This window comes from Primulina tabacum, chromosome 16 (genome assembly GCF_025594145.1).
Source record: "Primulina tabacum isolate GXHZ01 chromosome 16, ASM2559414v2, whole genome shotgun sequence".
NCBI lineage: Eukaryota > Viridiplantae > Streptophyta > Magnoliopsida > Lamiales > Gesneriaceae > Primulina > Primulina tabacum.
Genome location: NC_134565.1, coordinates 36561878 through 36586482, shown reverse-complemented (window position 1 = coordinate 36586482; position 24605 = coordinate 36561878). Strand labels below are relative to the sequence as shown.

Genomic DNA, 24605 nt, shown 5'->3' with positions numbered 1-24605 from the left:
ACGGTTTACCTAGCTAGCATTGTTTTTGCAAGCTACTGAGGTATAAGTAGGTCTCTTGTGAGACGGTCTCACGAATCTTTATCTGTGAGATGAGTCAACCCTATCGATATTAACAATAAAAGTAATACTCTTAGCATAAAAAGTAATTTTTTTTCATGGATAACCCAAATAAGATATATGTCTCACAAAATATGTCACGTGAGATCGTCTCACATAAGTTTTTGCGCTATCTCACGAGGTTTACATAGCATGTACCGAAAAATAACGACAGTGAATTTCATCATCATAAAAATAAAATAACAACATATAAACTTGTCAATTTTTCCATAAAAAATCAAATCAATCGAACTTAAATAATATTTCAGTTAATATTTGAAATAACTGACTGTAAAAAAAATAAAACAATAAGTTTTATTTTAAAAATATAATATAAAACTGAATTTAATAAAAGTTAATAAAATATAGAAAAAAATTATTTGATTTAAATGATTTCTTTATAAAATTATTCTAAATCAGACTGAATAAAGGAACCAATTTTTTTTTAAAAATAAAATCGAACCTTTAATAAAATTGGTCCGGTTGTTTATTTCGATATAATACAAATTCACTCAGCCTTAATTTCGCTAAAATTATCTTTATTAATCATTTCTATATCATTATCTTTAATATTTCTAAAATAATATTTTTAATCATTTCACATTGTTTATTGTTATTTGTATTATTAATTTATTTCTTATATATAATCGTAATTTAATTGATTCATTAACTATGCATATAAGTAAATAATATTAATTTTTTAAAATAATAAAGTTACATATATTTTATTTATAATAAATTAAAAATTATGCTCTAAGAAGTTTTTTATTAAAAAGAGGGGCTGGGGAATTATGGTATTTTTATTTAATTAATTAAAAACCCCAAAGTTAACCCTTTTCTTCAGTTTTCCCCGCATTTCATTGGGGTATTTTTTTTAAACCTCTATTTTTTATTAAAAGAAATGACGTCAACTGTATTTACAAATTTCCACATTTCAAATTAGGGGTTTTACCTTCTGAACGACGACGTTCCTCGAGCGCCCAGTTTCATGGTTTCTTGATCGCGCAGGGCAAGGACAAAAAAAAAAAAAAAAAAAACAAACACGACGTATCTCGCAACCCATTTAATCTCGTAACAACATGGATTGTGAAGGTAAACCAACCATTTCAGCAACCCTTTCATGTTTATATCCCAATCCTTTTGACCAATTTTCACAGGACAACGAACTACTTCAAACCCTTCTGCGATGCTGACTGCCCTTTTGTGCAAGAGGGCCAAACTGCATGAAGAACTTCGGAATATCGAGAAACAGGTGAAATAATTGTTCGTTTCTAGTATTTTTGTATGGTTGTACTTTATGTGATCATAAATTGGTTTATTTTTTTTCTTGGTTGTGATTGTGTAGGTATATGATATGGAGACGATTTATTTACAGGACCCAAGCCAATGTGGCAATGTTTTGAAAGGTTTTGAGGGGTTTTTGTCATCCTCCAAGAATACTGCACTGTAATGATATTCTTGGCGTGCTTACTTTTCTTTGGTTTCTAGTTTTTGTTCAGAAATATGCTGAAAAATGGACGAGTTATGAAATGATACACCACCGTGTGCATTATACATAAGTTGTCTAAAAAATAATGCTTATTTTTTGCACCAGTAGTTGCTTCTCGAGTGTGTCTTGGATTCGATTCCCATTCAGCTCATTTGATGTTTTAAAGTTTCTTTTATGTGTTCATTTCAGGTACTTGTTGCGTTTCTTGCATGTTCATAATAACCATGACCCAAGAATGATACAGTGGTGTTCTTTACTGCCTCTTTGACTCTTTCTTAACATTTACATTACATTGCAGCTTGAAACGATCCCGGAAGTTTCAGCTTGAAGATAGGCTCTTTTCGTTATCTTCAGTCACTTCACCAGCTGTATGTCTTTTACTTGTCTCAATCTTTTTTTCTAATATATTCTGAATATTTTTTCTTATGGCTAGATCACATATTAGTGTGTACAAGTGTGTACTTGATTGTTATTGGAAACTTGGGTTTCATTATTTTTACATATGCATGCTTTGCGGATACTTAAATTAAAACAGTAGGCTAGAGTTTTTCAGTTTATGATTTTGCTTCTTCTTCTGTATGGTATAGGTTTTGCAAGATACTCAAGACTTTAAAAACTGCATGATTTTCATGTATGTGTCACATGTGGATAATTTAATCGATGATGATTTACACGAATTGAAATTTCAGCTGGCCCTGAAACGAGGCATTATCAAATTTGAGATTAGCTACCATCAGTCCTTTTGATTCCTTATTTTATTTTTAATTTGTATGTGTTAAATCGATTTTGGTTGTGGTTATTGAAGCTATCTTTTCTGTTCTCTCGACTGCTTCATTTATGTATTGCATGGAAGTATAGTTCTATAATTGGAATTGTTGTGACACTTGGTACTATTCATTTTCTCGAAAAGTAGTCATCTTGACATGATATAATTTTCGGTATTTACTTTGTGTGTTAGGCCGAAGAAGTTGCACGGGATGGTGGTATAGCTGCCAATGGACCGTAAGTTTTCCTTTTTCTCATAGCTAGTTAGTTTATCCTCAGTTTTGATATATCTAGTGACTTTGTATCAGTCTGTTGAGGATACATGTGAAGGCCCGAAAATCCTTGCTTGAAAATTTTGAGGAAAATTAAAAAGTTTCTTTTTAAAGAACTTAAATTGCCTCATACATAAAATCAACTGATGAATCAAGTTCAATGTTTAAAAATATAGCAGCGGAAGAAAATAAAGTTTGCCAAAAATAACAATTTAAGAATATTCAACAACGGATAAAAATGTTTGCATAAAATGGTAACATGCTGCAACTGAGGTCCTCGGGTGCCACTACTGCCGACCCAAGCTGGCTCACTGGTCCCCGCCCTCGGCCCCATGCTCATCAGTACCTACAACAATCAAGTCTAGTGAGCCTAAAGACTCAGCATGCAAATATCGTAGGTAACGAGTAAATACTAAAGTAAAATTTGCATGAGATAAAATATCATGTCATGAGGCATACTGAATATGACTTGCACTGAGCAATATAATACGTGCATGACTGAATTAAATATCATAGTAAAAATGTTTGCTCCTTGGAGCCCTGTACTGAAATGACTGATAATAATTTTCTGTTGAGATTATGGTCTACGCCTGTGGCCCCTACACTGAACTGAACTGATCAGTAACTGGCTACCGGGGAGTATCAAACTGAACTGAACTGACCGGTCACTGGCGACCGGGTGGTACCAAACTGAACTGATCGGTCACTGGCGACCGTGTAAAATAATGCTCCCATAATAGTGAATTGACCACAAGCAATATCGCATAAATCTCAAAAATAAGTATTTTCTATTTTCATGCACGTAATATAATTAAATGGCATAATGAAAATATCATGTATATTTTACCAACTGGATTGGATCGCTCCCAGGCTCGCTGCAACCTAAATATGCCATGAAAAATATGCAATAGCTTATACTTGACCAAACTATGCAATTAAGTTTGAAAATGCGACAATTACGTCTAACGACTTCTTATTTAATCATAACTCCAAATCAACCCGAACCAACACTGAACCAACGTATAGTCATGATTAAAATACGCTTAAAATTATGAACTAATGCTCCTAAAATGATGAGGGTCGAAATCTAGGTGAAATGGAGGCCAAAACAAGAAACGCTCTTTCGAGAGTCAATTTGGTACATCGCACCGTAAATTCTCGTATGACCTCAAAAATGATCCGAATCACGAACGGTCGAAAACATGACCTTCCCAACTCAATGAGGCACTGTCCAGTCCAAGGCCATAGGCTAAAAGCCAACCGAGAACTCGAACGAGCCACCGAACCGACACAGCAAGTTGCTGTACAAAAATACAGCAACTGTGTTGGGTTTGCTTGCGTCGTTTTCGAGGCTAATGGCCATTGGGGCTTGAACCACCGACCAAAACCTCTTACCAACATCCCAAGGAATGATTTGAACCATGGCTAAGGGCCCTAGGCCAGCCACAATTCGCCTCATTCCAGCAACCAACCGAAAGTTCCTACCCGAGAACAAATTCTGCACGTCGGGCTCTTGTTCTTGTTTTGCTGTCACGGATCGTTCCAGTGGTCATTTGATTGACCATGACACGATCTAGACATCTAGGGGCATGGTATGAACCGTGGCTAAGGGCCATAGGCCAATCAAGATCCATACCATTCCACAAAACTCGAAGCACAAGTGCTGTCAAAAACCGAAGGGCCGAGAAGGGGAGGGGCTGTTCTTGCTTTTGATTTAAAAAACCGGCGCACCATGGACCAAGCCACCAAAAGGGCAACTTAGTCACGTCTTAGACATGCTAGGAAAGTGATCCAACCATGGCTATGGGCCTTGTGGCAGCCATGATCAGATCCATTTCCATTATGACAGCAAACTGAATTTTCGTACACAATTCTGCACATATGGGGAGCTTGCTGTGATTTCGGTTTTCCAGCAAGCATGGGGACTGAATGAATGGACCAACATGGTCCTAATGCATCCTATTACATGTCTAGGAGCCGCCTTGGGAGCCTGGAGTCGAACCATAACCTGTTGCAACTGAAACAAGAGAAAACCGTGAAGAGCATCATGAAAGTCGAAAAATTCTGCACATGCATTTCGAAAATGCTTGATGTAAATTTCGGTTTTCTTGTGTAAAAATCATGTAAAAGTGATGTTTAAAATAATAGTAGGACTTGATTGAGGTTTGAAAGAAATCTAGACATGCCTTTGATTCGTTTGAAGGAAAAACGAAAGAATACGACGACTCGGCGCGGAGGAGGTGGAGCGCTTCTTTCCTTTTCTTTTCTTGCTCTCGATTTTCACTCTTGTTCTAGGCTATGGTGCTCACGATTTTTTTAATCTGAAAGGCTGCTGAATTCGGTGGGGAGGGAGATGAATTAAGTGGTTAGGGGAGTGAGGGAGATAGGTGCACAATATATGGAGCAAATCAAGACCAAGTCTACCTCATTTTGAAATTTGAATTTTTGTTTGCTATCAAATATTTGTTGGGTGATTCTAGAATGAGGTGGCCGATACTACAAGACTAGGAATGGTTAGGATAAGCTCTAATATTAATTAATTAAGGTTGATCAAAATAATTAAAAAAACATGCATGCTAAACTAACAAAGAATGAGTCAAAAAAGTGAGTTGGCAAATGAATAATCTAGCAACTAAAGGGCCGAAAATTTGAAATAAAGAAATGAAGGGAAGTGTTGCTTATTTACTAAATTTATAACCCTTAAAAGCCTTACTTATCCTTTAAATAATTTAGTGAATAACTCCCTTAATTAATTGAACTCAAATGAATTTATTTCCTACTCACCTCAAGTAATTAAAATAAATCCTCAACCTCCTTATTAACTTGAATCAACTTACTTGCTAGCTAAAAAAATAAATCCTGGAAATATTTTCTAAATCTTAAATTTATATCTAAACTCCAACTCCAGTCCGGCCTCACTGAAATAACTGAAAGAATAATTAACTTAAAAAAAAAAGCATTTAAATATTCATGCAATGAAGTCAATTTAATTTAAAATACTAGAATTATGCATGGCTTATATGTAGTCTAAGTTACGGGTTCTACAATCATCCCCCCTTAAAGAAATTTCGTTCTCGAAATTAGAACTCACCGAATAACTCGGGGTACCAACTCCTTATCTCTGGCTCAGACTCCCATGTAGCTTCCTCCTCTGAATGATTGAGCCATTTGACTTTGACTCGCTTAACCAACTTGTTCCGAAGTTTCTTCTCCTGCCGGTCTAGGATCTGCACTGGTCTCTCCTCATAAGACAGGTTCGGAGTAAGCTGCAATGGCTCAAAGTTCAGCACATGCGAAGGATTCGTCATATATTTCCTCAGCATGGAGACGTGGAACACATTGTGTACTCCGGCCAGATTCCCAAATCTCATGACACCCTTCATAGGTGCCACTTTCACAAAAACATGATCACCCACTGCAAACTCTAACTCTCTCCTCCGCTGATCGGCACAACTCTTCTGTAGACTCTGAGCAGTCCTCATCCTATCACGGATCTTGACTACTACATCTGCCGCCTGCTGAACAATCTCTGGACCCAACTCTGCTCTCTCTCCTACTTCATCCCAATGAACAGGAGATCTGCACTTGCGGCCATACAGTGCTTCATACGGAGCCATACCAATAGAAGACTGGAAGCTGTTGTTATAGGTGAACTCAACCAATGGTAAGTTCGACTCCCAACTCTCGGAGAAATCAATGACGCAAGCACGGAGAAGATCCTCTAAGATCTGAATAACTCGCTCTGACTGCCCATCTGTCTGCGGATGGAAAGCTGTGCTAAACAGCAACTTCGTACCCATAGTCGAATGCAAACTCTTCCAAAACGAGGAAGTAAATCTGGGATCTCTGTCAGATACGATAGAAACTGGGACACCATGAAATCGGACTATCTCCCGGATATATAACTCTGCATACTGAACCATGGTGAAAGTCGTCTTAACGGGCAAGAAGTGCGCTGATTTGGTAAGACGATCTACAATCACCCAGACGGCATTTGATCCTCTGACTGTCTTCGGCAATCCGATCACAAAGTCCATGGTAACATTCTCCCACTTCCACTCAGGAATGGGAAGAGGCTTGAGCAAACCTGCTGGTCTCTGATGCTTCGCCTTCACTAACTGACAAGTCAGACACTCGGATACAAAACGTCTGATGTCTCTCTTCATCCCTGGCCACCAATACAACAACTGCAGATCTTTGTACATCTTCGTACTCCCCGGGTGAACGGAGTACGGGGACATGTGGGCCTCTGATAGAATATCTGCTCGGATAGTATCACTGCTAGGAACCCACATCCTGTCTCGGTATCTCACTATACCGTCGCTGACTGTATACAAGACACTGCCCTTGGCTTCATCCCTCAGCTTCCATTGTGCCAACTGCTCATCTGCGGCCTGACCACTGCGAATACGGTCAATAAGAGAAGACTGAATCGTCAAAGTAGATAGACGGGGAACTCTACCTCGAGGATATGACTCTAGATCAAAATTCTGCATCTCAAGCTGAAGAGGTTTCTGAATCGTCAAATGAGCCATCATTGCGATTTTTCTGCTCAATGCATCTGCAACTACATTAGCTTTACCCGGGTGGTAGCTAATGTCACAATCGTAGTCTTTCACAAGCTCCAACCAACGCCTCTGACGCATGTTCAGCTCCTTCTGCGTAAAGAAATACTTGAGGCTCTTGTGGTCGGTAAAGATCTGTCACTTCTCTCCATACAGATAATGCCTCCAAATCTTCAAGGCAAAAACTACGGCCGCCAACTCTAGATCATGAGTAGGGTAATTCTTCTCGTGGATTTTCAGCTGTCGAGAAGCATACGCTATCACTCTCCCATGCTGCATCAAAACTGCACCTAAACCGAGCTTCGAAACATCCGTATAAAGGACAAACTCGCCGGGCCCTGATGGCATGGCTAAAACTGGTGCTGAGATGAGAGCTTGCTTCAAAGTATCGAAGCTCTTCTGACACTCCTCGCTCCACACGAATTTAGCATTTTTCTTGGTCAGTGATGTGAGTGGAACGGCAATAGAGGAGAATCCCTGAATGAACTTCCGGTAATATCCTGCTAGCCCAAGAAAACTGCGGATCTCGAATGCATTCTGAGGCACAACCCAATCTCTGACTGCTGCAACTTTTGCTGGGTCTACCTTAATACCACTGCTAGAAACGATGTAGCCTAAGAACGCCACCTTCTCTAACCAGAATTCGCACTTGCTGAACTTCGCGAACAACTTATGCTTCTGCAAGGTCTGCAACACTGTGGTCAGATGTCGACTGTGATCCTCCTGATTCTTGGAGTAGACGAGAATGTCGTCTATGAATACTATCACAAACTGGTCAAGATACGGCTGAAATACGCGATTCATGAGATCCATGAAGATCGCTGGCGCATTCGTCAGACCGAACGGCATCACAAGGAACTCGTAGTGACCATAACGAGTCCTAAAAGCAGTCTTGAAAACATCAGCATCTCTCACCCTCAACTGGTGATAACCAGAGCGCAGATCAATCTTGGAGAAAATCGAAGCTCCCTGCAACTGGTCAAACAGGTCCTCAATCCTCGGAAGTGGGTATTTGTTCTTCACTGTAACCCTGTTCAACTCCCGGTAGTCAATGCAAAGCCTCATAGAGCCATCCTTCTTCTTTACAAATAAGACTGGCGCGCCCCATGGTGAAAAGCTCAGGCGAATGAACTCCTTGTCGAGAAGTTCCTGAATCTGCTTCTTAAGCTCTGCCATCTCTGTCGGTGCTAGTCGGTACGGCGCTTTGGATATCGGAGCCGTACCTGGCATAAGCTCAATGTAAAACTCCAGCTCTCTCTCGGGTGGCATACCAGAGACGTCTTCGGGAAAAACGTCTAAGAAATATCTGACAATCGGAACATCTGAGGCTGACTGGCTGGGTTCCTCGTGGACAGATAAAAAGGTCGCTAGAAATGCCCGACACCCTCTATGCATGAGCTTCCTGGCCTGAACATAAGGAATAATGCGCGGTAAAGGAAAGTACATGTCCGACTCAAATAAAAACTGCTCCATTCCAGGCGGTCGGACAAGAACAGATCTCCGCTGGAAGTCTATCAACACTCTGTTCCTCAATAGCCAGTCCATCCCTAGGATGATGTCAAATTCTGGCATCGGTAGCACAATCAGATCCGCATAAACAAGATTACCGTGCAGCTCAAGGTCTATATCTCGGATAACATTGGTAGCTGCCATCTCCTCGCCTGACGGCAACACTACTGAAAAGGCTATATCTAGCCCAATGGTCTTGATCTTGAGAAAGTTTGCAAAGACCTCCGAAATAAACGAGTGAGTGGCCCCTGAATCTATCAAGGCCTTGGTGGCGTAACCAGATATAAAAATTCTCCCTGAAAGATTGGAACTCTAAGTTGAATCCAATAGCTACAAGAACCAAACTTATAGACATGCAAAGGCCAGAGTTCTTCTAACTTAAATCCCCAAAATACTACTGAGTAGAGCATGCAATCCTATCACAGTTCTAAGTTCAATCTTAATCCCTATTCCCAAAACACGGAAATTCAAATAATAACTTAAAGCTTAAAGGTACATGTCAACAACATAGTCTCCGGGTTTGTTTCCGTGGCATGGAGAGCAAAAACTCTGCCTTGGGTAGGCAGATTCCTCTGAGGGCACTGCAGCAACATGTGGTCTGGACTGCCACACTTAAAACACGTTCCTGAGCCAGACATACATGCTCCAGGATGGCGGCGTGAGCACTTGGGACAGACTGGGTGCTCATAAGTCCTCGGTGCTGCTGCTGCTGGCCTCTGTTTCTAGGCGGTCCGTGAAAAGGCCTCTTGTTCTGCTGCTGATGATGATGAGGAGGAGGGCAGTGTGGTACCTGGACTGGGCGCTTGCCCTGGCGATCCCTCTCGATATCCCGCAGATCCTACTCTGCGGCTAGGGCTTTGGAGACAGCAATCTCATAAGTAGCAGGATCAGACACCCTAACATCCCGGCGCAAGATCGGCCGTAGACCCACCAGGGAAATGCATCAACTTGGCTCTGGCATCATTCGCTATCAGGGGCACAAAATGACAACCCCTCTCGAACTTACGGATGAACTCCGTAACCGTCATATCTCCCTGTCTCAGGCTCATGAACTCAGTGGTCAACCTGGTGCGCACTTCCTCGGCAAAATATTTGGAGTAGAAAACCAACGTAAAGCGCATCCAAGTTAGTGTAGCCAAGTTCAGGGCTACTGCTGCTCCTTCCCACCATAAGCGGGCATCTCCACTGAACAGATAAGTGGCACATCGGACTCTGTCTGCATCTCCCAGCTCCATGAACTCAAAGATAACCTCGAGAGATTTGATCCATCCCTCGGCAATCATGGGGTCAAACGTCCCAGAAAACTCCTTCGGGCGCATCTTCATAAACCTCTCATAAACAGCCTCGGGCCCTGTCGGCCTGGCTGCGGCTGCGGCATTGTTCCCCGCAAACTGTGCGAAGAACTGCGTCATCCCAGCTAGCATCTGGGCATTCATATCCGGCGGAGGAGGAGGAGGAGGTGGTGGTGGAGGTCCCTGCCTCTCTTGTCTCTGATCATCACCGTCCTCGCGACGGTGCTCGCCACTACCTCTCGGGCGTCCGACTTGACGTCTAGGGGGCATACTGTTCCAAACATAACCCATACGTAACTAATATGCATAATTCCATAATTTATTTTAAATGAACACTGAAATACTGAAAATCTGATCGAAACTATTTCATGGCAGCATGCTGTCAAAATAATTCATGCTTTAAATAAAATGCTGAAATGTAAAACTTACAGACCGAAGACGTGGCTTCGTGAGCTTCTCGTGGTCAGTAGTAGTGTAACCCTTTACAGGAACATAGGCTCTGATACCAACTGTGAAGGTCCGAAAATCCTTGCTTGAAAATTTTGAGGAAAATTAAAAAGTTTTTTTTTAAAGAACTTAAATTGCCTCATACATAAAATCAACTGATGAATCAAGTTCAATGTTTAAAAATATAGCAGCGGAAGAAAATAAAGTTTGCCAAAAATAACAATTTAAGAATATTCAACAACGGATAAAAATGTTTGCATAAAATGGTAACATGCTGCAACTGAGGTCCTCGGGTGCCACTACTGCCGACCCAAGCTGGCTCACTGGTCCCCGCCCTCGGCCCCATGCTCATCAGTACCTACAACAATCAAGTCTAGTGAGCCTAAAGACTCAGCATGCAAATATCGTAGGTAACGAGTAAATACTAAAGTAAAATTTGCATGGGATAAAATATCATGTCATGAGGCATACTGAATATGACTTGCACTGAGCAATATAATACGTGCATGACTGAATTAAATATCATAGTAAAAATGTTTGCTCCTTGGAGCCCTGTACTGAAATGACTGATAATAATTTTCTGTTGAGATTATGGTCTACGCCTGTGGCCCCTGCACTGAACTGAACTGATCAGTAACTGGCTACCGGGGAGTATCAAACTGAACTGAACTGACCGGTCACTGGCGACCGGGTGGTACCAAACTGAACTGATCGGTCACTGGCGACCGTGTAAAATAATGCTCCCATAATAGTGAATTGACCACAAGCAATATCGCATAAATCTCAAAAATAAGTATTTTCTATTTTCATGCACGTAATATAATTAAATGGCATAATGAAAATATCATGTATATTTTACCAACTGGATTGGATCGCTCCCAGGCTCGCTGCAACCTAAATATGCCATGAAAAATATGCAATAGCTTATACTTGACCAAACTATGCAATTAAGTTTGAAAATGCGACAATTACGTCTAACGACTTCGTATTTAATCATGACTCCGAATCAACCCGAACCAACACTGAACCGATGTATAGTCATGATTAAAATACGCTTAAAATTATGAACTAATGCTCCTAAAATGATGAGGGTCGAAATCTAGGTGAAATGGAGGCCAAAACAAGAAACGCTCTTTCGAGAGTCAATTTGGCACATCGCACCGTAAATTCTCGTATGACCTCAAAAATGATCCGAATCACAAACGGTCGAAAACATGACCTTCCCAACTCAATGAGGCACTGTCCAGTCCAAGGCCATAGGCTAAAAGCCAACCGAGAACTCGAACGAGCCACCGAACCGACACAGCAAGTTGCTGTACAAAAATACAGCAACTGTGCTGGGTTTGCTTGCGTCGTTTTCGAGGCTAATGGCCATTGGGGCTTGAACCACCGACCAAAACCTCTCACCAACATCCCAAGGAATGATTTGAACCATGGCTAAGGGCCCTAGGCCAGCCACAATTCGCCTCATTCCAGCAACCAACCGAAAGTTCCTACCTGAGAACAAATTCTGCACGTCGGGCTCTTGTTCTTGTTTTGCTGTCACGGATCGTTCCAGTGGTCATTTGATTGACCGTGACACGATCTAGACATCTAGGGGCATGGTATGAACCGTGGCTAAGGGCCATAGGCCAACCAAGATCCATACCATTCCACAAAACTCGAAGTACAAGTGCTGTCAAAAACCGAAGGGCCGAGAAGGGGAGGGGCTGTTCTTGCTTTTGATTTAAAAACCGGCGCACCATGGACCAAGCCACCAAAAAGGCAACTTAGTCACGTCTTAGATATGCTAGGGAAGTGATCCAACCATGCCATGATCAGATCCATTTCCATTATGACAGCAAACTGAATTTTCGAACACAATTCTGCACCTATGGGGAGCTTGCTGTGATTTCGGTTTTCCAGCAAGCATGGGGACTGAATGGATGGACCAACATGGTCCTAATGCATCCTATTACATGTCTAGGAGCCGCCTTGGGAGCCTGGAGTCGAACCATAACCTGTAGCAACTGAAACAAGAGAAAACCGTGAAGAACATCATGAAAGTCGAAAAATTCTGCACATGCATTTCGAAAATGCTTGATGTAAATTTCGGTTTTCTTGTGTAAAAATCATGTAAAAGTGATGTTTAAAATAATAGTAGGACTTGATTGAGGTTTGAAAGAAATCTAGACATGCCTTTGATTCGTTTGAAGGAAAAACGAAAGAATACGACGACTCGGCGCGGAGGAGGTGGAGCGCTTCTTTCCTTTTCTTTTCTTGCTCTCGATTTTCGCTCTTGTTCTAGGCTATGGTGCTCACGATTTTTTTAATCTGAAAGGCTGCTGAATTCGGTGGGGAGGGAGAGGAATTAAGTGGTTAGGGGAGTGAGGGAGATGAGTGCACAATATAAGGAGCAAATCAAGACCAAGTCTACCTCATTTTGAAATTTGAATTTTTGTTTGCGATCAAATATTTGTTGGGTGATTCTAGAATGAGGTGGCCGATACTACAAGACTAGGAATGGTTAGGATAAGCTCTAATATTAATTAATTAAGGTTGATCAAAATAATTAAAAAAACATGCATGCTAAACTAACAAAGAATGGGTCAAAAGAGTGAGTTGGCAAATGAATAATCTAGCAACTAAGGGGCCGAAAATTTGAAATAAAGAAATGAAGGGAAGTGTTGCTTATTTACTAAATTTATAACCCTTAAAAGCCTTACTTATCCTTTAAATAATTTAGTGAATAAATCCCTTAATTAATTGAACTCAAATGAATTTATTTCCCACTCACCTCAAGTAATTAAAATAAATCCTCAACCTCCTTATTAACTTGAATCAACTTACTTGCTAGCTAAAAAAATAAATCCTGGAAATATTTTCTAAATCTTAAATTTATCTCTAAACTCCAACTCCAGTCCGGCCTCACTGAAATAACTGAAAGAATAAAATTAAACTGCTGGCTAAAATAATTAATTTCAAAAAAAAGCATTTAAATATTCATGCAATGAAGTCAATTTAATTTAAAATACTAGAATTATGCATGGCTTATACGTAGTCTAAGTTACGGGTTCTACAATACATGTCCCTTAAAACTACATTTTTAAAACGATATCTTAATCATGAGCCCGTACATTTGATAGGGGAAAACCAAAGAAAGGTAGAGGACCAAGAGAGGCAAAGAGAAAGCAATCGAGCGAAGTTGACTATGAGTATGAAGAGGACGCTGATTTGATGTAGCCACCACCATTCCTTTTTTCGGCTGGAGTTTGTGCGTTTTCAGCTTTACAAGGTTTTTTGTGGTTGTGAAACAGATATAATTCGCAGAAAATTCTCTTGTTTTGAACAATACTTAATCATCTGTCATGTATATATAGATCTAATTTTGTTTCTTGTGCAAAGTTCATTTACTTTTTAAAACACTATCTAGTATTTCCGAATTATTCGTCTTCACTGATGATGGTTCGCCACCATGCTGCTTCATTTGATTAGGGTGAGAAGGAAATGCAGCTTCTCGGTCCTTGTCTCACTCCTTTCTCCAAACTGTTTATTTTTACATGTCTACCACGGAGAATTTCATGTTTTAATATACCTAACAATGTATATTACGTATTCACTGTTTCTATCAGTGCACGGAATACCAATCATTATCTTCTTTCGGTCTGAGCATGACGGATGCCTGATGTAGATCTAGGATGATGGAAGCATGTTATTTTCTCTCGATCTGAGCAGAACCACCTCTTCTTCAATATACCTGAAAATTAATATTTTTCACGGATGACCCAAATAAAATATTTTTATCTCAAAAATTGGCCCTGAAACGCCTTATATGAGTTTTTGTGTTTTCTTTAAATGTAATTTTTTGGGTTGGTGTTATTGGTTATGCCTTGATTAATTTTTTTTTTTTTTTTTGAAATAATGCCTTGATTAATTTTAAGCAGCCGCAAAAATATTCATAAATATAGATTATCTTTGTTATTATCCCGTAAATCAGCTGAATAAAAAATTTCTCCAATAGTATGTAAATTTATATTTTAGCTATAACTGTTGCAAAATAAGTTTGTGTAAATACTGCTTACAGTAATATTTTTTTATAATTATTTAAGTAGATTAATGTTTTTACCATAATTTTTAGACAAATAATAAAATATAACATCTTCCATTCATAAGACTAGTGACACATTCCCCCATCTCGATTGGGCATCCTTTTGTTGCTTTGGACGAATATTATTTATTCAAAACAAAGCAATCACTTGAATTCTAGATTTCATCATTTTTTACTATATTAATATGAAAAGAAGCCACTCTATTTAAATGTTGATATTATGAATTAAGTGAATAAATTATAAATTTTACAAAAAAATTCTACAAATATGATTTTAGAAATAGTATTACTTATATTTCACATAATCAAATATAATTTATAATATTATATTAAGGGAGAAACTCTTATTGTTAAGATAAAATTTGAAACTCACCTTTTGTAATCACAAACTATATTGATCTAACTATGTCAAAATTAAGGAATGTAGATCTTTGAATAAAATGGAACTTGACAAAAACTAACGTTGATTTACCTCAAGCGATATTACCATCAAGCTGACAAAGTGAGGTTAAACTACGCTGATACAAGATGAAATGGTTAAACAAGAACAAACAATTCGAGGTGTCAAACTTAACCGATCTGACGGACACTTACAAAAGTTCAAGTCTAAATCAAGTTTCTCATAGTATTTAACGGAACAAATTAATCAGTTCGCAGACTTGTTATCTCCGAATATATTTCTAAAGTTGTCAGCCAGGACAATACATTAGATTTGTTGATTACTTCTTTCAGCACGTATCCAAAAAATTTCAATTAACTATTACTACTGTCGAAAACATGACAATAAATACAGTACTAAATCTTAATAAAACATATATACTTTTATTTTAGTTATAATACAATATTTAAAATTAACTTGTATTATATAATATAAGATGATAGATTTGCGAAATATTAAAATTATAGAGAATAATTTGGTTTTAATGATGTTTAAAAAGATCTTATAAAATAAGTTGTGATAATCCAAATTTGTTTTAAAGCAACTTACAAGTTTTCAAACAATTTATTTTGATTGTACAAGTCGTTTAACCAAATTTTTGCCAAACAATTAAGAACTTACAAGTTATTTCGTAGAGCTTATAATTTTTGTCAAACACTTTTTTAAAAATATACGTAGACGAATAACCGTATATATATGGCTAGAATATACAATGCTCCATTTTTTTTGTTTAAAAAAGAAAGTTATGTATTTAAATTTAGAATCAACTTGCTGATCACCGAAAACAAATAATAAATAAACGATACACACATTATTTGACGTTTTCTGACCTTAAGTCTTCTTTTATTTGAGGAATTTTCTGACCTTACTTTTGATAACGTTCGAATTTTAAGAGTACCGAATAGTTCCAACTTCAACGTCAGCAGACACTACTTTTCCATATTAAGAGATTGAATTCTTCAAATTTAAGGCATGAACTCAACTTTGGCTGCCGACTGTCCACGTGCACCTCTACTCCATTTATCAGCTTAATTATTTTTACTATTCCAATAATTTTCTCCTTTATAGGATAAACAAAAAATACTTACCACGTTCAGTTCTTTTTTATACTGTGATACACTCGGGATAGCCCGAGTTGTGCCCGAATAATGGACGATTCTTGTGCCCGGGGCATGGACGACCCAGGATACTGAATGGATGGCCAGAATCAGGAGCCAGGCGGGTGAATGCCCGGGACGTCTCCTCCCCGGGCCACCGGACGCCCGGGCTCTCGTTCAAGATCCTGGGAACTTTCTACTCGGGCCACCTCGATAAGAGCACCGCACTCGAGTATACTAGCAGAATAGGATGTGGGCGACTGTCTCATCTCTGACACCAGGCCGATGGGTTGACAAAATCAGATGGGCTGGATGTGACCAGTATGAGATTTGACATGTCAGAATATAGGGTGTGCTCAGCCGTCCTACTATAACTAGTAGGTAGCACGGAGAACGAGGTCATCATTACTTCTCCTACTATAAATACCAGGTTCTCTCTTTACATTTACATTCATTCATTCACACCAATATCACAACCATCACTTGGTTACATTGGTTCTTGGCTTGAATCATTCACTGACTTAAGCATCGGAGTGGCCACGCGGACACCCCTCTGGCGCCCATTCACGTGATTACCTTCTTGAGTACAGGAAATCCTCTCCGTCCGGGAAAGAAGCTTCTAGTTCAGGTATCTACATTGCTCTTATTTCATTCATCATTTTGATAGCAGATCCAGTGGAGCACCCGACCCTGCTCACTCATTTCACCCGGATCACATCATTGGTTCCGTCTGTGGGAAATTGAGCTCAAGACGTAGATATGATTTTCATTCAAAAATAAGCCCAGCTCAGCAGCTATCCCGGATTGGCATGAAGAACATTTGCTATGCACTCAGTAGCATACAGCTATATTAGTCACCTAATTTAGCTCAACCAGAGAAGTTTCACTTTACCGAAAATGAATTCGAATTCAATATTTTCAGGTTAGTGATTTGATTTTTAATAAAACTAATACAGCAGGTAAAGCAAAATCTCTTAAGCCCGAGAGATATGAGGCCCCGGCACATTATCTTAAGTCCGGGAGGTATGAGGCCCCGGCACATTCTTGAAAGTCCGGGAGGTATGAGGCCTCGGCACATTATCTTAAGTCCGGGAGGTATGAGGCCCCGGCACATTATCTAAAGCCCGGGAGACACGAGGCCCCGGCACATTATCTAAGCCCAGGGTTCTCAAACCTGGCTCGGGGCTCCGCACCTCGACCATTCCCAAGTCCCGGGACATGCTCCCCGACCCAAGGCTCCGCACCTTGGTTATTTATAAGCCCAGAGTTCTCAAACATGGCTCGGGGCTCCGCACCTCGACCATTTCCAAGTTCCGGGACATGCTCCTCGGCCCAAGGCTCCGCACCTTGGTTATTTATAAGCCAAGGGTTCTCAAACCTGGCTCGGGGCTCCGCACCTCGATCATTCCCAAGTCCCGGGACATGCTCCCCGGCCCAAGCCTCCGCACCTTGGTTATTTATAAGCCCAGGGTTCTCAAACCTGGCTCGGGACTCCTCACCTCGACCATTCCCAAGTCCCGGGACGTGCTCCCCGGCCCAAGGCTCCGCACCTTGGTTATTTATAAGCCCAGGGATCCGTACCCTGGCTCGGGGCTCCGTACTTCAACCATTCATGAAGGCCAGGGCTCCGCACCCTGGTTATCTATTAAGTCCAGGGATCCGTACCCTGGCTCGGGGCTCCGTACCTCGACCATTCATGAAGGTCAGGGCTCCGCACCCTGGTTATCTATTAAGTCTAGGGATCCGTACCCTGGCTCGGGGCTCCGTACCTCGACCATTCATGAAGGCCAGGGCTCCCCACCCTGGTTATCTATTAATTCCAGGGATCCGTACCCTGGCTCGGGGCTCCGTACCTCGACCATTCATGAAGGTCAGGGCTCCGCACCCTGGTTATCTATTAAGTATGAAGGCTAGGGCTCCGCACCCTGGTTATCTATTAAGTCCAGGGACCCATACCTTGGCCTAGTGATTCGTACCCTGGCTCAGGGCTCCGCACTTCGATCATTCATCAAACCCGGGAGACGTAAGTTACCGGCACCTCATCCCATCTCTGGGATACATGAAGCCCCCGATGCTTTTACAGACAAACTAAATATTTTCCATGATCGGGAACACAAAACTAATCGGGACAGCGAATATGACTCTAGCCCGACTATTTAAGGAGGGAGAGATGATACCCTCGGGATAGCCCGGGTTGTGCCCGAGTCATGGACGATTCTTGTGCCCGGGACATGGACGACCCAGGATACTGGATGGATGGCCAGAATCAGGAGCCGGTGGGTGAATGCCCGAGACGTCTCCTCCCCGGGCCACCAGACCCCCGGGCTCTCGTTCAAGCTCCCGGAAACTTTCTACCTAGGCTACCTCGATAAGAGCACCGCACTCGAGTATACTAGCATAATAGGATGTGGGCGACTGTCCCATCTCTGACACCAGGCCGATAGATTGACAAAATCAGATGGGCTGGATGTGACAAATATGAGATTTGACATGTCAGAATATAGGGTGTGCTCAGCTTTCCTACTATAACTAGTAGGTAGCACGGAGAACAAGGTCATCATTACTTCTCCTACTATAAATATCAGGTTCTCTCTTTACATTTACATTCATTCATTCACACCAATATCACAACCATCACTTGGTTACATTGGTTCTTGGCTGGAATCATTCACTGACTTAAGCATCAGAGTGGCCACGCCGGACACCCCTCCGGCGCCCATTCACGTGGTTACCTTCTTGAGTGCAGGAAATCCTCTCCGCCCGGGAAAGAAGCTTCTGGTTCAGATATCTACATTGCTCTTATTTCCTTCATCATTTTGATAACAGATCCGGTGGAGCACCCAACCTTGCTCATTCATTTCACCCGGATCACATCATAATGTATTGTACTATACTAAGCCACGACATTTGAATGATGAAATTGCTCTTCCATCATCAAAAGTTTATTCATGAAAATATGAATTAAATAACTAAATCATAATAATGTGTTTATATAGTATATGCACTCTATACAGTCTTTTTTTATAACTAATTTAATTTATATTTAAATGAAGATCATACAAGAATTATGAAAATTAGTGAGAGACTAAACTATAATTTTGAATGATGCTTGTATCATAATTATAGTGGGGGTCTAAATTAATAGAGATATGCTTACTAAGCAATCATTTGTTAGCTATATCGATCTAGGTTGTGTCGACAGAATAAGGTAAAAAATTTGTGTGAGACGATTTCACGGGTCGTATTTTGTGAGACAGATATCTTATTTTGGTCATCCATGAAAAAGTATTACTTTTTAAGCTAAGAGTATTGCTTTTTATTGTGAATATCGGTAGGGTTGACCCGTCTCACAAATAAATATTCGTGAGACCGTCTCATAAGAGACCTACTCCAGAATAATATCCTTATTCGACATTCAAATTGATTAATTTATCCTTCATATTACTCCCTATGTCTCAATATAATAACGTGTCTTTTATATATTTTTTTTAAATTTGAAGTTGACATTATGTGCGATGATCGATATATAGAAAAACACTGAGTTTTACGTTAAACGCTTACCAATTATTTTTAAGTATCTGAAGGTATAGATATGCTAACTAAGCAGTCATTTGTTAACTAGTTACTCTTGATACGAGATATGAGTATATATTTATATTTTTTTGTTTTTTTTCGAAAATTTAGATATTATATAATGAGACAAAAAACCATAAAATAATTTTTAATGATTATTTCAAAAAAAATTGGTGTTTCGTAATAGTTCACTAAAAAATATATATAATTATTTAAAATTTAAATGAGATACTTTTGCGTTAGTAAATGTGTGATAGTTTAGCTTTTTATAAAATAAAAATATATTTAATAATAATAATTGGGTATAAAATAGTTTTTATACAAAGAAATGGACGTCAAAAATCTTCTCGTGCATCTTTGACCACTCGGTACAATCACTTTCCTCGAAATTCTAGGCCCGAACTATGCATGAAATTTCCATTTATTTTTAAAAAAACATACCGTCTGAATCACAAGATGCGGCCCATCGACATTCAAAGATATATATAAACCACCGCACCTCTCAAGTATTTCTTATCATCGAATACTTTGCAGACTGACTGTGCTTCTAACTTCAAACACCTATCACAGCAAGAAGAGAAGTGAATATACAAATACATATAAATCAACTTGAATCTCGATCAAAATGGTTCGGGCTCCCTGCTGTGAGAAAATGGGCTTGAAGAAGGGCCCGTGGACAGCCGAAGAAGACATCATTCTCGTCCATTTCATCAATAGGCACGGCCATGGCAATTGGCGGGCCCTTCCCAAACGAGCTGGTATTTGCCAATCTCTGACTCAGTAATTAGTTGTATTGAGATTATCGAGTTTTTTTGTGGGGGATGTAATTTTCTTGGAATTATTTGTTGAGCAGGGCTTTTGAGGTGTGGGAAGAGCTGCCGGCTCCGGTGGATGAATTACTTGCGGCCCGATATTAAGAGAGGGAATTTCACAAGGGAAGAAGAGGAAACAATCATTAAATTGCATCAAGAATTGGGGAACAAGTGTGTACCTTTTACATTTCTCTTTTCCCTCGCACATTTTTTATTTTTAATAATAATAGATAAGCTTTCTTATCCAATATTGCAAAATTTTTACAATGGTGAATATCTTGGAATCTAACGTGCATGTAACCTTATCTCGATTCTTCAGATGGTCAGTAATGGCAGCAAGATTACCGGGCCGCACAGACAACGAAATAAAAAATGTTTGGCATACCCACTTGAAGAAAAGGGTCGCCAGAAATCCCCGGTCTGATCCAAAACCCGAACGCCACATCCCCATATCCGGATTCGATCCCAAGTCGGACAACGATTCACTGCCGAATTCTCCGGCACATTCATCCAGCGATACCTCGTCCGTGATCACCACGTACACCGCCGCTGACGCTGGCAATGATTGCATCACTGCCGACACGAACTTTCTGGAAATGGACGAAAGCTTCTGGTCGGAGGTCTTTTCTGCGAATGAATATTCGAGTGATCGAGCTAGTGATTTCTTCACTGGCAATAATGATTTGGAACTCCAATTCCGAAGGGAGGAGAATTTGTTTGGTGGGGGGGTGAGCATAGATTTTTGGCTTGAATTGCTCAACGACGCAGAGGAGCTGATCACAGGATCACTTTAACAATTTGCTAGTCTTGGAAAATTTTTGTTCCTTTTATGCTCGAGCCTTTTGATCTGTTTCCAGTTATAAAGAGTGATGGGAAACATTTCCATACGTTTCTTACAGAAATTATTAGTCAAAGCTGTGTGATTGTTGAAGCATTTCAAGATTCAAGAATTCTTATCATGCGACGTCTTAATTGATGCCCCTTAAATTTCATTTTTATTTTCACTTCATAAAATGCATGTCTTTTGTGAACTATCTCGTATATTTTTTTTTTACTAGACGAATCAACTTTAGTTATATTTACAATAAAAAAATAATATATTTGACATGATAATTTTTTTTATGGATAACTCAAATAAGATATCTATCTCATGGAATTGACTAATGATATTGTTTTTTCCAACAGTGAATTAGTATATATGATATAAATATTAAGTTGAATTTTACAGTTTTGGAAGGTCTCATGTGAGATTGGTATATATTCATGAAATAGATCGACTTGATTCATATTTGGAGTGTAAAATAATATTTTTTACATAAAAATAATATTTTTCATTGGTCGAATCGTATATAAGAATTGTTGATTCTTATTTGTAGTGTAAAATAATAATTTTTTATAAATCAAATCGCATATAAGACTTGTTTCATAAAAATTTTTTGTTCAAAGATCGAAATCGAACATCGACAAAACATATAAATAACCAGATAGAACGTGGAAAATAAAGGCTAAAAGTATTTCATAAGGCAGATCGATCGGAGTCTTTTCTTTTCAGTTATTATTATTATTGTTCAAATCAATAAATTGTTCAATTCTATATATATATTATTTTAAAAAAAACTAATTCTTTTCGTTAGAAATTAAAATATGCACACTTTGGTAATAGGGCCCGACCCAGTTTTGTATCATATGACAACACCACCGCAATCTTTGATCCATAATTTGTTTTCTGTTTATTGTATGCGCACAATATATATACATACATATATATATATATATATATACTAGGTAGGTGCACGTGCAATACATGTGAGAATATATAATGAGATATATGTTTCAATAATTGTGCAATAAATAATATTATAGAGTGAGCAATTCATGGACAAAAGTTTTCAAACAAAACAATGGAGAGATAATTCTATATAATAATAATATATCATGTCTATATAAGATATAGTACGATATTAATTTTCAGTTAAAGTTGCAAACAACAAAACAAGGGATCGCACAAAGGATTCAAAACCAAAAACTAAAAGATATCATGCACTACTATAAGACACAAGTACTGTAACCATCTTCGTTAAAAACCACAAGTCATTCACTCTAATGCTCTTGTTTTATCTTCATACTGCATGAATGCCCTGCTTTATTAGCTTCATTTGCTTTCAATCTTGTGGTATAAGTGTTAAAAGTTTCATTGTCTTCAAGATCGATTATATCGCGCTTCTCAGTTTTCCTCTTTGACAAACGTTTTTGTGCCATTGTTTGAGCTTCCTTGCCATTTTGATTCTGTTTGGTTAGCAGCTGTGATTTCATTGGCTAGTGTTGAAATGTCTTCTATATCTTTATTTTGAAAATGATCTTTTTGTTTTTCTACCCCATCAACTATGATATCTAGAATGTTGTCTTTTGTCTTTACTGATTTATCCAACTTGAGCAGGAATTTATGAGTGTTTTTGTTGAGTTTTCTTAGTGGATTGTCCTCAATTGCTTCTCCAGCAGGCTGCATGGTACAATTTTTGAAAACAAAGTAGTGGAGCTCTTATTTGTGTTTAATAATATTTATTGTTTAATAGTCATTCATGATATCATTACCTCGTTATATTTCTTTGTGCAATCATCCAAAGGACATCCAATGAACGACATTGCAACTTTTTCAAACATTGTTATTCGTGCAATATAATTTTCATCTTCAATCAACATTGTCAACCTATATCTGTAGAAATTTAAAATTCTTGAGTATTTAATAAGTTTCCAACGATTGCTTAGAAAAAGTTTAGGTGGTAGGGGATGCCTACCTTTGAACAACGACAACATCTAATTTGGTGCAATTTAAGCAATTTACGCCATTTGGACTCTTTGTAACAGCTTTGCAACAATGGTTGTATGCAGCGTACCATGAACATTTGGCATTTTCAATCTCCTTTATGGCACCTTGAAGACAATAGTATACATTCTACATGTAAACGAGTAATGTCTATTTGTATTACGTTTGCTATGTGATTTGTTTCAAAAATGTTAAAACTTGAATAATTATTATATATATTGAATAAATATATAGTAAATAATAATGAAATAAAATATAATGTCAATAATGTTGAGCAAACCTCTGTTAAAGTTTTCTCGGTTGGTTGAAATATCATGTATAGTCACGAGTTGAGAGTCCCTCATCGTCTTTTTAATCCAAAGATCATTTAGTTGAATTCCGTTTACGTCCGGGAGCAACCTATAAATTTTAAGTTTCTTTAAAATGTTAGGTAAAAATTGAAAGGTTTAAAATGGTTAAACGTGTGAAATTCAAATGCATATAATCAAATAATTGTGATATATTTTGTCCTTCTGCATAATTTTTGTTAAGTATTTGTTTTGTAACATGATGAAAACATATAGATTAATATATGCACATAAATCTGTGTACCATGAGTTTGCCTTTTCCGTATCTTCACACACAGAATTGACAAAATTAGCAGTTGTTGTGGAAGATTTGATCTGAGATTTTCCTAAATCATAAACAGAAAAATTTAATTATATATATATATATATATATATATATATATATATTAAGTAGCCATAAGTTTAATCATAAACAGATAAATATAGCAGTTGTTGCTGGAATAAATAGATGTAAATTAAGTAGCCATAAGTTTACCAAGGTAATCTTGAATGTGCAAATTACAAAATGCAATTTTTGGCTGTTGAGATTCTAGTTGTTTCATTAGCAAGCCTTCATTGACGGCAAGATCGTCCCATATGTTGATATTAATAAACCTCATGCTGCAAGAAGTTGTAAATGTATTTTTGTGATACTTTAATAAGTATTTGTCGACAAATAAACATCGGTTTGACTCACTTAGTATCCATTAGCAAAATTTCTCTTCTGTACCCAATTACATCATTTCTCGTAAATGAGTGTAATAGTTTCACGTTCTTTAGGAAGCGGATTATGTCTGCATGTTTATTTCCATCGATGCCATTAGAATTATCTATGGATTATTTCAGCATTCTCAAGAGAAGGATGTAGTAAGAACGTACTGTGATTGGTCTCGTGGTTGAATTCTTGATCGAGCTCATCGAATTTCCGAAAAATGAGATCGAGTTTTCGGCCTTGTCGCTTTTCTGGATATTCCGTGACCAGTGTTCCAGCATGAATCGTCAACTCGAATCG

At 38.7% G+C, this 24605-nt stretch overlaps 2 protein-coding genes across 2 annotated transcripts; both read left to right on the top strand.

Annotated features, from left to right (window-relative positions):
* The first annotated feature begins 1016 nt into the window (after positions 1-1016).
* Positions 1017-13809, top strand: LOC142529045 (uncharacterized). Its single transcript, XM_075634414.1, has 6 exons — positions 1017-1188; positions 1254-1348; positions 1442-1542; positions 1884-1953; positions 2544-2587; positions 13561-13809. The coding sequence occupies exons 1-6, from the start codon at positions 1176-1178 to the stop codon at positions 13655-13657; spliced, it is 420 nt and encodes a 139-aa protein (XP_075490529.1). The 5' UTR covers positions 1017-1175; the 3' UTR covers positions 13658-13809.
* A 6305-nt stretch (positions 13810-20114) lies between these two features.
* Positions 20115-21402, top strand: LOC142529083 (transcription factor MYB15-like). Its single transcript, XM_075634475.1, has 3 exons — positions 20115-20389; positions 20485-20614; positions 20763-21402. Exons 1-3 carry the CDS (start codon positions 20257-20259, stop codon positions 21235-21237), a joined length of 738 nt encoding a protein of 245 aa, XP_075490590.1. The 5' UTR covers positions 20115-20256; the 3' UTR covers positions 21238-21402.
* The last annotated feature ends 3203 nt before the right edge of the window (positions 21403-24605 follow it).

Excerpts from the sequence above, each read along its gene's own strand:
- LOC142529045 (XM_075634414.1), top strand. Across the intron at positions 1,349-1,441 it reads TTCGGAATATCGAGAAACAG|GTATATGATATGGAGACGAT; the intron begins GTGAAATAATTG and ends GTGATTGTGTAG. Across the intron at positions 2,588-13,560 it reads GGTATAGCTGCCAATGGACC|GGGAAAACCAAAGAAAGGTA; the intron begins GTAAGTTTTCCT and ends TACATTTGATAG.
- LOC142529083 (XM_075634475.1), top strand. The coding sequence starts at position 20,257 with ATGGTTCGGGCTCCCTGCTGTGAGAAAATGGGCTTGAAGAAGGGCCCG. Across the intron at positions 20,390-20,484 it reads GGCCCTTCCCAAACGAGCTG|GGCTTTTGAGGTGTGGGAAG; the intron begins GTATTTGCCAAT and ends TTTGTTGAGCAG. Across the intron at positions 20,615-20,762 it reads CATCAAGAATTGGGGAACAA|ATGGTCAGTAATGGCAGCAA; the intron begins GTGTGTACCTTT and ends TCGATTCTTCAG.